General features: G+C 41.7%; 1 protein-coding gene across 3 annotated transcripts in view; it reads left to right on the top strand.

Annotated features, from left to right (window-relative positions):
* Nucleotides 1-15,000, top strand: part of LOC133644596 (solute carrier organic anion transporter family member 2A1-like) — a 39,795-nt gene that overhangs the window by 20,842 nt on the left and 3,953 nt on the right. For all 3 annotated transcript variants that reach the window (XR_009824793.1, XR_009824792.1, XM_062039220.1), the window contains exons 9-11: nt 1,969-2,173; nt 5,071-5,218; nt 9,110-9,273. Coding sequence is in view for 1 of the 3 variants with exons in the window: in XM_062039220.1 (XP_061895204.1) it covers nt 1,969-2,173; nt 5,071-5,218; nt 9,110-9,273 (517 nt within the window). In the remaining 2 variants the exon portion in view is untranslated. The remainder of the gene's footprint in view (nt 1-1,968; nt 2,174-5,070; nt 5,219-9,109; nt 9,274-15,000) is intronic.

Raw genomic sequence — 15,000 nt, 5'->3', positions numbered from 1 at the left:
GAAAACAGTAGTGGTCAAATACAAATAAGGCAACAAGAGAAGTATCCTACACTTCTCTTTTGTAAAGTAAATCTGAACAGCCTATATGGGCATCTACATCAACTATATCCGTCAGTCTACCCCAGGGCAGTTGTGGCTATGAAAGTAGCTTACCACCACCAGGTGTGAATGAATGATGGGTTTTTAACATGTAAAGCGACTTTGGGTACTTAGAAAAGCGCTATATAAATCCCAGGTATTATTATTAGTATTATTAACTATATGATTTGCCTGAGAAGCTGGACAGGAAAAATAAAAATAACACGGGCGTTTTCTAGAGGGCCGCCAAAAGACGTGTTTCTCAGCTGTAGTCCGTATGGACCGCAGCTGTACTCGGATGTAATACACTTTTTGTCAGGTTCAAACACTGATGACAATGATTAAACAAGACAAGAAGCAAGGAATTAAACATAGACAGAGTTAAATTTGGCTCAATGAGGAGAAACGCGTAGACCTGTACCCTTGCACAGTGTCCCACCACGCTCTTGACGAAAGATTGTACGCCTCCTCTTTTATTTGGACTTTCCCTGATTACATGGCAACAGCTGTTTCTAAAGGGAAGGGGGGTCGTAAACAGCCGTCGCCTTTGGTTACAAAACAGTTCAAAGAAAAGGTGCCCGGAGGGGGAGGTCAGGTCCTGCTTCCTCTCCGCTTTGTAGATCTCGGGTCAAGATACAATTTTCCTGTGTATTACAATACATCAAAGAAACTGACACCTTCGTGTCGCTTCCCATCCTGCACAGTGGAGTTTTACAAGCCTTTTGATTGGTAAGATCAAAGACAGCTTTTGTCTGCTCGCCGGGAACTCATTGAAACACAAAGTTTTAGATACAATTACTCTGACACTTTTCCACCACTTGTGGCAGTAATGACAATATCAAACAAACAAACAAAAAGTCGTAGAAATTGTTTTTAAGCGCAAAAATGATGACTAAAGTGGTGAAGCTGTATTTTCACTTGCGCCTTAATTTTGTTGACAGTTTATTTAAGAACGTATGTTATTTCTTACTAAATTCAGTTAGATTTTGTCGTATGAATTATTTTATATAGGTATTCATTTCTATTTATTTTAGCGCCGTCATTTTTGAATAGGGTTAAAATCAAGAGTAAGATGACTAATTTAGGGTTAATATTTGAGTGAGCCACAGGCAACTCTGGAGTGGAAAAGTTGGGCCCCGAGGTCCAAATGGTTAAAGAAACCCTGGTCTACAATGTAGCCTAGAAAAGGTGATACATACGTATCATATTTGTGTGCTAAATGTCAACCACACAGACTGGACCAATGAAACGAGTCTCTCCATGGCGACACATGCAAAAACCTCATTTAAATATGGCGGTCTGCACCACTTTTGTACTTGTTATCAATTGTACAGTCTTGGTAGATCACTAATAGTACACCACATTGTATAGTTTGCACACACTATGTATTATTTGGATTTTAATAAGTAAGACCCTGAATGCCTTAACTCAGTGGTCGCCAACCTTTTTGTAGCTGCGGACCGGTCAACGCTTGAAAATTTGTCCCACGGACCGGTTGGGGGGGGGGTATTTAAAAAAAATAATAAATTATTTAAAAAAAATTTTTTTTTTTTTTTTTTTACATAAATAAATACAATCATGTGTGCTTACGGACTGTATCCCTGCAGACTGTATTGATCTATATTGATATATAATGTTTTTGTTTTTTTTTTGTTTTTTTTTATGAAATCAACATAAAAACACAATATATACATTAAAAAAAAAAAAAATTTTTTTTTTTTTTTTTTAAATTTATTGTGCGGCCCGGTGGTTGGGGACCACTGCCTTAACTGATGTTCCCCATGTTCCGTGTACGTTGCCGCCAAATGTTCAATCTGGATTCTATCCAGATTAGTTGGAATACGTCCTGGTGATTGGCGCGGCGTTTAAAATGAATATCCTCCCTCGCAGGTGCTGTGAATCTTCCGGCAGTGGCGGTGGGGATGCTGATTGGCGGTGTCATCATGAAGAAGACGGATATGTCGCTGAAGAACATTCCGCGCTTCTGCGTGGTCCTGTTGACCATGTCCACCCTCCTCTTCATCCCGCTCTTCTTCATGGGCTGCTCCACGCAGAGAGTCTCCGAGGTCAATCACTACCAAGTCGGGCGGCACGGGTGAGCCAAGACGATGGACATTTTCTAATCAAGTAGTCAAGCAAAATTGCCTTTTTTAGATTTGTTTGAAAACCTGGAGCAGTTGAGAAGGCACAGGTCACATTCACTGCAAGTATTGAAGGAACGTGCAATAGGATGAGAGACGCGTTCTTCTTTATACACTGACTACAAGGTGGGAGAGAGAGCGGGAGTCAGTTCAGTTTGGAGGGGGGAGAGAGCATATGACGCAACTCGGTGGGAAGCATCGGGCTATCCAGACAATGACGCACTGTTAGACTGGAACGAAGAAGCCGACACCTTCAAAATGAGCAGCGAGAAGAGATACTTTCACAGTGGGTCATGCGGACAAGGTCATTCTCTGGTCACAATGTGCTTTTTATCGTTATACTGCAGTTTGTATACACATTTTTTCCAACACAATACTGTTTTGGAGTTTAATGAAGTTAAAGTACCAATGATTGTCACACACACACTAGGTGTGGTGAAATTAGTCCTCTGCATTTGACTCATCCCCTTGTTCACCCCCTGGGAGGTGAGGGGAGCAGTGGGCAGCAGCGGTGGCCACGCCCGGGAATAATTTTTTGGTGATTTAACCCCCAATTCCAACCCTTGATGTTGAATGCCAAGCAGGGAGGTAATGGGTCCCATTTTTTATAGTCTTGGGGGTTTTAACTCATAACCTACCTATCTTAGGGCGGACACTCTAACCACTAGGCCACTGAGTAGGTTACCTATTAAATAAAGAATTGTCCGGAGAAAGCTAATATCTTTTTAAGTGTTTATTTGAGATCTCAATTAAAATGAGTTGTGGTTATGCTGCTAAAGAAAGAAAAGGAGGAAAGAGAAGTGAGAGAGAGAGAGTGATACAAAGAGGTCTTAAAGATGTTTATATCTGCTTTGGGAAACGTGATAGGGAGAAGGAGGGGTTGGGTCCAATCTTATCTGATTGTGATATTAGCAAAACCTGGAATGTTTTGATTCAACATTTGACAGGCAGTCACAATCTCAAAAGAAACCCATTTCAGGAGAAACCATTGAGCAAAAGACAAATACAACCCAAATTAGTGATCGTTGTCCTATTCACAGAGAAGGTGGTTTGGCCGCACCGCCACCAGACTCCAAGAATGCATCAAGGCCATAAAAGTGTCTTATCTATGACAAAGCCCAGGCCCAGGCTGCTGAGGAAAAGAACCCCCACACAAACATTTAGGCTCAAATTGTGGTTTGGACAAGAGACGACTAAAATAGTCATTTTTCATCGACAATACTCACTTGTGTGGTTTGCCTTCAGTCCGTTTAGTTCAGACTTCTTTAGTGATTCTGCCTCCAAAAATCCTCCGTGTGCATGAAGTGGCTGTCAGGTTCAAACACTGATGACATCTATCAAACAAGACAAGAAGGAATTAAACCGAGACAGAATTAAATTTGGCTCAGTTTGAGGTGAAACGTCTGGACTGTACTCTCTGGCGAAAGATTGTACGCCTCCTCTTTTATTTGGACTTTCCCGGATGACATGGCAACAGCTGTTTCTAAGGGACGGGGGTCGTAAACAGCCATCGCCTTTGATTAAAACGGTTCAAAGGAAAGGTCGTAAAACAGTTCAAAGAAGAGGTCTTGTGTGGTTTTTGTCTTCAGTCCGTTTAGTTCAGACTTCTTTAATGATTCTGCCTCCAGAAATCCTCCGTGTGCATGAAGTGGCTGTCAGGTTCAAACACTGATGACATCTATCAAACAAGACAAGAAGCAAGGAATTAAACCGAGACAGAGTTAAATTTGGCTCAGTTTGAGGTGAAACGTCTGGACCGTACTCTCTGGCGAAAGATTGTACGCCTCCTCTTTTATTTGGACTTTCCCGGATGACATGGCAACAGCTGTTTCTAAGGGACGGGGGTCGTAAACAGCCATCGCCTTTGATTAAAACAGTTTAAAGAAAAGGTCGTAAAACAGTTCAAAGAAGAGGTCTTGTGTGGTTTTTGTCTTCAGTCCGTTTAGTTCAGACTTCTTTAGTGATTCTGCCTCCAGAAATCCTCCGTGTGCATGAAGTGGCTGTCAGGTTCAAACACTGATGACATCTATCAAACAAGACAAGAAGCAAGGAATTAAACCGAGACAGAGTTAAATTTGGCTCAGTTTGAGGTGAAACGTCTGGACTGTACTCTCTGGCGAAAGATTGTACGCCTCCTCTTTTATTTGGACTTTCCCGGATGACATGGCAACAGCTGTTTCTAAGGGACGGGGGTCGTAAACAGCCATCGCCTTTGATTAAAACGGTTCAAAGGAAAGGTCGTAAAACAGTTCAAAGAAGAGGTCTTGTGTGGTTTTTGTCTTCAGTCCGTTTAGTTCAGACTTCTTTAGTGATTCTGCCTCCAGAAATCCTCCGTGTGCATGAAGTGGCTGTCAGGTTCAAACACTGATGACATCTATCAAACAGGACAAGAAGCAAGGAATTAAACCGAGACAGAGTTAAATTTGGCTCAGTTTGAGGTGAAACGTCTGGACTGTACTCTCTGGCGAAAGATTGTACGCCTCCTCTTTTATTTGGACTTTCCCGGATGACATGGCAACAGCTGTTTCTAAGGGACGGGGGTCGTAAACAGCCATCGCCTTTGATTAAAACGGTTCAAAGGAAAGGTCGTAAAACAGTTCAAAGAAGAAGTCTCTGGAGGGGAGTCAGGTCCTGCTTCCTCTTCGCTTTGCAGTTCTCGGGCCAGACAATATCTTTCTGTTGATTACAATACATGAAAGAAACAGAACACATTCATGTTGCTTCCCATCCTACACAGCATACTTTTACAAGCCTTCTTCTTGGTAGAATTAAAGACAGCTTTTGTCTGCCCGCCGGGAACTCTTGTGATAACTTGGATCCAATTATTCTAACAGTGGCGGTCTCTCTCCAGGTCTCCGTCCATGTGTTACGCCAACTGCTCGTGTCCCGCCGGCGCCTTCAACCCGGTGTGCGGCTCCGATGGCGTGGAGTACATCTCCCCGTGTCACGCGGGCTGCACCCACTTCACCAAAAACCCCAACCACACACACCTGGTCCAGGTAGGTGACGTCTCCACACATGTTTACTACAGATATCCTGAGCCCATATTGGTATCGGCCCCAAAAAAAAAATAGTATGGGATGATATGTGCTTGCATGTAAAATGTGTGATATCATGTGCGATACAAGCAGTCCTGTGCAAAGTTCCAGTACCTTCTTTACATCCTTCAATAATATTTTTTTCTTTAATTTTGTCAAAAGGTAAACATGCTACTAGCAGCTACACGACAGCTAAGCACATAATAGCACACAAGCTAAACATGCGTAATTATAATTGAACTGTGTTGCAGTGTAAAACAGCACATTTGTCAACACAAACAAGTATCAAATAATGCAAAGTGTGATATCATGTGCGATACAAGCAGTCCTTTGCAAAGTTACAGAAACTTCATTACATCCTCCAATAATTACACAAGGTTGTTTTTTGTATCGCACATGATATCCCACACAAGTCAGCACTGCTTGTATCCCACATGATATCACACACGAGTCAACACTCTGCAGGATGCTTGTATCGCACATGGTATCACACACATGTCAACACTCTGCAGGACTGCTTGTATCCCACATTATATCACATACGAGTCAACACTCTGCAGGACTGCTTGTATCGCACATGATATCACACACACAAGTCAACACTCTGCAGGACTGCTTGTATTGCACATGATATCACACACAAGTCAACACTCTGCAGGACTGCTTGTATCGCACATGATATCACACACACAAGTCAACACTCTGCAGGACTGCTTGTATCGCACATGATATCACACACACAAGTCAACACTCTGCAGGACTGCTTGTATCGCACATGATATCACACACACAAGTCAACACTCTGCAGGACTGCTTGTATCGCACATGATATCACACACGAGTCAACACTCTGCAGGACTGCTTGTATCCCACATGATATCACACACACAAGTCAACACTCTGCAGGACTGCTTGTATCGCACATGATATCACACACACAAGTCAACACTCTGCAGGACTGCTTGTATCGCACATGATATCACACACAAGTCAACACTGCAGGACTGCTTGTATCCCACATGATATCACACACACAAGTCAACACTCTGCAGCACTGCTTGTATCGCACATGATATCACACACGAGTCAACACTCTGCAGAACTGCTTGTATCGCACATGATATCACACACACAAGTCAACACTCTGCAGGACTGCTTGTATCGCACATGATATCACACACGAGTCAACACTCTGCAGGACTGCTTGTATCGCACATGATATCACACACACAAGTCAACACTCTGCAGGACTGCTTGTATCGCACATGATATCACACACACAAGTCAACACTCTGCAGGACTGCTTGTATCGCACATGATATCACACACAAGTCAACACTCTGCAGGACTGCTTGTATCCCACATGATATCACACACAATTCAACACTGCAGGACTGCTTGTATCCCACATGATATCACACACGAGTCAACACTCTGCAGGACTGCCTGTATCGCACATGATATCACACACACACACAAGTCAACACTCTGCAGGACTGCTTGTATCGCACATGATATCACACACACAAGTAAACACTCTGCAGGACTGCTTGTATCGCACATATCACACACAAGTCAACACTGCAGGACTGCTTGTATCCCACATGATATCAGACACAATTCAACACTGCAGGACTGCTTGTATCGCACATGAAATCACACACAAGTCAACACTCTGCAGGACTGCTTGTATCCCACATGATATCACACACGAGTCAACACTCTGCAGGACTGCTTGTATCCCACATGATATCACACACAATTCAACACTGCAGGACTGCTTGTATCGCACATGATATCACACACAAGTCAACACTCTGCAGGATTGCTTGTATCGCACATGATATCACACAAGTCAACACTCTGCAGGACTGCTTGTATCCCACATGATATCACACACGAGTCAACACTCTGCAGGACTGCTTGTATCCCACATGATATCACACACGAGTCAACACTCTGCAGGACTGCCTGTATCGCACATGATATCACACACACACAAGTCAACACTCTGCAGGACTGCTTGTATCGCACATGATATCACACACACAAGTAAACACTCTGCAGGACTGCTTGTATCGCACATATCACACACAAGTCAACACTGCAGGACTGCTTGTATCCCACATGATATCACACACAATTCAACACTGCAGGACTGCTTGTATCGCACATGAAATCACACACAAGTCAACACTCTGCAGGACTGCTTGTATCCCACATGATATCACACACGAGTCAACACTCTGCAGGACTGCTTGTATCGCACATGATATCACACAAGTCAACACTCTGCAGGACTGCTTGTATCGCACATGATATCACACACACAAGTCAACACTCTGCAGGACTGCTTGTATCGCACATGATATCACACACACAAGTCAACACTCTGCAGGAGTGCTTGTATCGCACATGATATCACACACACACACAAGTCAACACTCTGCAGGACTGCTTGTTTCCCACATGATATCACACACGAGTCAACACTCTGCAGGACTGCTTGTATCCCACATGATATCACACACAAGTCAACACTGCAGGACTGCTTGTATCGCACATGATATCACACACGAGTCAACACTCTGCAGGACTGCTTGTATCGCACATGATATCACACACACAAGTCAACACTCTGCAGGACTGCTTGTATCGCACATGATATCACACACACAAGTCAACACTCTGCAGGACTGCTTGTATCGCACATGATATCACACACAAGTCAACACTCTGCAGGACTGCTTGTATCGCACATGATATCACACACAATTCAACACTGCAGGACTGCTTGTATCGCACATGATATCACACACAAGTCAACACTGCAGGATTGCTTGTATCGCACATGATATCACACACAAGTCAACACTATGCAGGACTGCTTGTAGCGCACATGATATCACACACACAAGTCAACACTGCAGGACTGCTTGTATCGCACATGATATCACACACAAGTCAGCACTGCATTACTGCTTGTATCGCACATGATATCACACACAAGTCAACACTGCAGGACTGCTCGTATCGGAGATTTTAGATGCAAGCAGAATTTATTTATTTTGCTGACAACGGACCGATATCAATATCGAGTCGAGACACTGACCGTTGACATTTTCACTTCTGATATACAATACCGATATCGGATCCTTTATTGTTGGCTGATACCGATATTGACCTGGTGTGATATCAGCGGGAATCATACATATTTGAGATATTTTGTAGTGTGGAATGTTGGGAAAAGTTTTGATCATGTGAAATGAGTCAAAGAGAGAACAATGGTAGGTATGAAAAACGCCAACCTATTTATTATTAGCCGTCTGGAATGGACTCATGCTGTCTTTAGGTTGAAGTGGGGTGGTAATTAAAAAAAAAATATATTATTTTTTTTTTTTTTTGGGTAACATTTACTGGACCCAATAATTCATAAAGTAAAGCTGGAGATGCAGCGAGTTGAACAATGCGGACACGTTTGTTACTGGATACGTTCTTCTGCCTTGGAGACTTTGTATGTGCAAGTAATATGCAACTAGAATTTGTTCATACTTGTTTATATTGACACATGTGTTAATTCACACTGCAATATTAATATGTTCAATGATAATTGAGTATGTCTAGCTTATGTGCTATTGTGTGCTCAGCTGTTGTGTAGCTGCCACAGCCCACCTTTTGTAAATGCCTCGACTAAAATAGAGGACATTGGAGGACATTTAGATGTTAACTGGCCGTGCAGATTCGCACGAGTCCAACACGCTTGTCTCGGAGTGCTTAAAACATCGGGGGGTCGCCTACAGCCACCGCCGCAAATGCCAATGGGACTTTTTGTCTCCCTCCTTTTGCCCGCAGCTTTACACCGACTGCAGGTGCATACCCGGCAGCCAGAGCCACGCCAGGCCGGCGCCCTGTCCCAACAACTGTCCTCACTTCCTGCTGCCCGTCATCCTGGTGGTCTCTGCGGGGGCGCTGATGGCCTGCCTCACCCACAACCCCATGTACATGATGCTGCTCAGGTGACCACACCCCTCACCCACAACCCCATGTACATGATGCTGCTCAGGTGACCACACCCCTCACCCACCACCCCCATGTACATGATGCTGCTCAGGTGACCACACCCCTCACCCACAACCCCATGTACATGATGCTGCTCAGGTGACCACACCCCTCACCCACCACCCCCATGTACATGATGCTGCTCAGGTGACCACACCCCTCACCCACAACCCCACGTACATGATGCTGCTCAGGTGACCACACCCCTCACCCACAACCCCACGTACATGATGCTGCTCAGGTGACCACACCCCTCACCCACAACCCCATGTACATGATGCTGCTCAGGTGACCACACCCCTCACCCACAACCCCATGTACATGATGCTGCTCAGGTGACCACACCCCTCACCCACAACCCCATGTACATGATGCTGCTCAGGTGACCACACCCCTCACCCACAACCCCATGTACATGATGCTGCTCAGGTGACCACACCCCTCACCCACAACCCCATGTACATGATGCTGCTCAGGTGACCACACCCCCCTCACCCACCCAGAGCATAATACTACCACCACCATGCTTGACGGTACACTGCAAAAAGATGAAATACGTCAAATAAGGGTGATATTTGCTTATTTTCTGTCTAAGATAATTCTTCTCACTAAGCAGATTTTATGTTAGAGTGTTTTACTTGTTTTAAGGGTTTTGGTCCTAAATGATGTCAGTGAGATATTACAGTGTACAGCTCCACGAATGCCTGGTTCACAGCAACGGCGCTTGCCGCACTCTAATGCGGCGAGCAAAGCGCCGTCATTTTTGTCCATTTTTCCACGAATATCCCAATCTCCGAAGTAATGTTATGCTTTGATACGCTCTGATACGAATTAGTTGCCGCTTTGTTACCGTTCCTCACGATTTGATCCCGCTTTGATACGCTTTAAATCACGCTTTGATACGTTTTATTACGCTTTATTGAACTTTATTATGCTTTGATGCGATCATGACGCTTTAAATCAGGCTCTGACACGATTATCAAGCTCCGTTGGGCATTGTTACAACAAAAATAAGAAAAAAATGTGAAAAAACTCAGTATACTGTTTTCCACACATTTTTTATATTCATTTATTTTTTCAATTTCTCTTTTTTTTTTGTTATATTATGTTCATTATTTATTATGTTTTATACCTTCATTTCTTTTATTTCTTTGTCATCTTAAAAGATATCTATCTTTTATTTCTTATGCTAGTTGACAATAATAAAAGGCATTTCTTTTATTTTTTATATTCATTTATTTTTTCAATTTCTCTTTTTTTTCCGTTATGTTTTATATCTTCATTTCTTTTATTTCTTTGTCATCTTAAAAGATATCTATCTTTTATTTCTTATGCTAGTTGACAATAATAAAAGGCATTTCTTTTATTTTTTATATTCATTTATTTTTTCAATTTCTCTTTTTTTTCCGTTATGTTATATATCTTCATTTCTTTTATTTCTTTGTCATCTTAAAATATATCTATCTTTTATTTCTTATGCTAGTTGACAATAATAAAAGGCATTTCTTTTATTTTTTATATTCATTTATTTTTTCAATTTCTCTTTTTTTTCTGTTATGTTTTATATCTTCATTTCTTTTATTTCTTTGTCATCTTAAAAGATATCTATCTTTTATTTCTTATGCTAGTTGACAATAATAAAAGGCATTTCTTTTATTTTTTATATTCATTTATTTTTTCAATTTCTTTTTTTTCCCGTTATATTATGTTTTATATCTTAATTTCTTTTATTTCTTTGTCATCTTAATAAATATCTATCTTTCATTTCTTATGCTAGTTGACAATAATAAAAGGCATTTATTTTATTTTTTATATTCATTTATTTTTTCAATTTCTCTTTTTTTTCCGTTATATTATGTTTTATATCTTTATTTCTTTGTCATCTTAATAAATATCTATCTTTCATTTCTTATGCTAGTTGACAATAATAAAAGGGATTTCTTTTAAACGTAACATATTCTCTTTATTATTAACATTTTCACACAGAAAAATTATAGACAGTAATGTCAAACTGCAACATCGGAGTGTTACTTTCAAAGGCAAAATTAAAGTATTGCTAGAAACATAATTTTATATGGGACTTTATTGTATTATATGTATAGTACATGTTCCAAAAAGAAAAAATCCATAAAACACAGAATATTTAAAGGCCTACTGAAAGCCACTACTAGCGACCACGCAGTCTGATAGTTTATATATCAATGATGAAATCTTAACATTGCAACACATGCCAATACGGCCGGGTTAACTTATAAAGTGACATTTTAAATTTCCCACTAAACTTCCGGTTGAAAAACGTCTATGTATGATGACGTATGCGCGTGACGTCACTAGTTAAACGGAAGTATTGGTACACCTTTGTATCCAATACAAAAAGCTCTGTTTTCATCTCAAAACTCCACAGTATTCTGGACATCTGTGTTGGTGAATCTTTTGCAATTTGTTTAATGAACAATGAAGACTGCAAAGAAGAAAGTTGTAGGTGGGATCGGTGTATTAGCGGCTGGCTGCAGCAACACAACCAGGAGGACTTTGACTTGGATAGCAGACGCGCTATCCGACGCTAGCCGCCGACCGCACGGATGATCGCGTGAAGTCCTTCGTCCTTCCGTCGATCGCTGGAACGCAGGTGAGCACGGGTGTTGATGAGCAGATGAGGGCTGGCTGGCGTAGGTGGATAGCTAATGTTTTTAGCATAGCTTTGTGAGGTCCTGTTGCTAAGTTAGCTTCAATGGCGTCGTTAGCAACAGCATTTTTAAGCTTCGCCAGGCTGGAAATTATTAACCGTGTATTTACATGTCCATGGTTTAATTGTATTGTTGATCTTCTGTCTATCCTTCCAGTCAGGGGTTTATTTCTTTGGTTTCTATCTGCATTTGAGCCCGATGCTATCACGTTAGCTCAGTAGCTAAAGAGCTTCGTCGATGTATTGTCGTGGAGATAAAAGTCACTGTGAATGTAACATTTCGCGTTCTCGACTCCCATTTTCAAGAGGATATAGTATCCGAGGTGGTTTAAAATATAAATCCGTGATCCACAATAGAAAAAGGAGAGAGTGTGGAATCCAATGAGCCAGCTTGTACCTAAGTTACGGTCAGAGCGAAAAAAGATACATCCTGCACTGCATTCTAGTCCTTCACTCTCACGTTCCTCATCCACGAATCTTTCATCCTGGCTCAAATTAATGGGGAAATTGTCGCTTTCTCGGTCCGAATCTCTCTCGCTGCATTGTAAACAATAGGGAAATGTGAGCAGCCCTCCAACCTGTGACGTCACGCTACTTCCGGTACAGGCAAGGCTTTTTTTTATCAGCGACTAAAAGTTGCGAACTTTATCGTCGATGTTCTCTACTAAATCCTTTCAGCAAAAATATGGCAATATCGCGAAATGATCAAGTATGACACATAGAATGGATCTGCTATCCCCGTTTTAAATTTTAAAAAATTCATTTCAGTAGGCCTTTAAATATACTAAATGTAAAAAAGGGAATAAATATTCAAAATAATATATACATTAAATATAATTAAAAAAATTATCATTAAATGAAATCTAGTTTGGTTACGCCATCATGAGCGCAACACAAGGTTGTAAAAGTTTCAACTACAATTCTAAATAAGATGTCAAAAGCAAACTGAAATCGAATACACACAGCTTAAAGATTGATCAATACCTATTTCAATTTAGTAATACATAAATATGATGATCTATCAAAATATAAAAGAAATATACCTGAACAGAACGCTCATGATGGTTACACCAAAAAGTATTGGGTTTCACTATGTGAATTATATTTATGTAGCACTTTTCTCTATTGACTCAAAGCGCTATATAAATATAATTCACTTCACTTCACTTCACACTTTATGACGCATTTCTTACTTTTGCACTTTCGCTTTTAAGAGCTTTTTGTGACGTTTTCAATGTGATTTTCCAACTTTCGAAAGGTTAGATGTGAAATAAAAATGTTAAATATGTTTTAAGTTAAAGTTGAAGTACCAATGATTGTCACACACACACTAGGTGTGGTGAAATATGTCCTCTGCATTTGACCCATCACCCTTGTTCACCCCCTGGGAGGTGAGGGGAGCAGTGAGCAGCAGCGGTGGCCACGCCCGGGGATAATTTTTGGTGATTTAACCCCCAATTCCAACCTTTGATGCTGAGTGCCAAGCAGGGAGGTAATGGCTCCCATTTTTATAGTCTTGGTATGATTGGCACCTTTGGGGGATTTTTCTCTGAAAAAATAGCACACCACCTTAGCCATGCTCACCCTTTAGAGCACAGCTGTAACTTTCTGGCACTAAGCCTGCAGAAAATAGTTCTTCTCAGGTTTCCCCGTTTACATTTTCACACTATTTTCTTCTGGAGCGGCATAGCTCGGTTGGTAGAGTGGCCGTGCCAGCAACTTGAGGGTTCCATCGTTCGATTCCCACTTCCGCCATCCTCGTCACTGCCGTTGTGTCCTTGGGCAAGACACTTTACCCACCTGCTCCCAGTGCCACCCACACTGCTTTAAATGGAACTTAGATATTGGCTTTCACTATATAAAGCGCTTTGAGTCAATAGAGAAAAGCGCTATATAAATATACTTCACTTCACACTTTATGGAGCATTTCTTACTTTTGCACCTTCGTTTTTAAGAGATTTTTGTGACGTTTTCAATGTGATTTTCCAATTTTTGAAATAAAAATGTTGAATATGTTTTAAGTTGAAGTACCAATGATTGCCACGCACACACACACTAGGTGTGGTGAAATTTGTCCTCTGCATTTGACCCATCACCCTTGTTCACCCCCTGGGAGTTGAGGGGAGCAGTGAGCAGCAGCGGTGGCCGCGCCCGGGAGTCATTTTTGGTGATTTAACCCCCAATTCCAACACTTGATGCTGAGTGCTAAGCAGGGAGGTAATGGCTCCCATTTTTATAGTCTTTGGTATGATTGGCACCTTTGGGGGATTTTTCTCTAAAAAATAGCACACCACCTTAGCCATGCTCACCCTTTAGAGCACAGCTGTAACTTTCTGGCACTAAGCCTGCAGAAAATAGTTCTTCTCAGGTTTCTCTATGTTTACATTTTCACACTATTTTCTTCTGGGGCGGCATAGCTCGGTTGGTAGAATGGCCGTGCCAGCAACTTGAGGGTTCCAGGTTCGATTCCCACTTCCGCCCTCCTAGTCACTGCCGTTGTGTCCTTGGGCAAGACACTTTACCCACCTGCTCTCAGTGCCACCCACACTGCTTTAAATGGAACTTAGATATTGGCTTTCATTATGTAAAGCGCTTTGAGTCAATAGAGAAAAGCGCTATATAAATATACTTCACTTCACACTTTATGGAGCATTTCTTACTTTTGCACCTTCGTTTTTAAGAGCTTTTTGTGACGTTTTCAATGTGATTTTCCAATTTTCGGAAGATTAGATGTGAAATAAAAATGTTAAATATGTTTTAAGTTAAAGTACCAATGATTGCCACACCCACACACACTAAGTGTGGTGAAATTTGTCCTCTGCATTTGACCCATCCCCTTGTTCACCCCCTGGGAGGTGAGGGGAGCAGTGAGCAGCAGCGGTGGCCGTGCCCGGGAGTCATTTTTGGTGATTTAACCCCCAATTCCAACCTTTGATGCTGAGTGCCAAGCAGGGAGGTAATGGCTCCCATTTTTATAGTCTTTGGTATGATTGGCACC

Source organism: Entelurus aequoreus, linkage group LG27, assembly GCF_033978785.1.
Source record: "Entelurus aequoreus isolate RoL-2023_Sb linkage group LG27, RoL_Eaeq_v1.1, whole genome shotgun sequence".
NCBI classification, from domain to species: Eukaryota; Metazoa; Chordata; class Actinopteri; order Syngnathiformes; family Syngnathidae; genus Entelurus; species Entelurus aequoreus.
The sequence above is the reverse complement of the archived record's forward strand: the minus strand, read 5'-3'. Positions and strand labels throughout refer to the sequence as shown.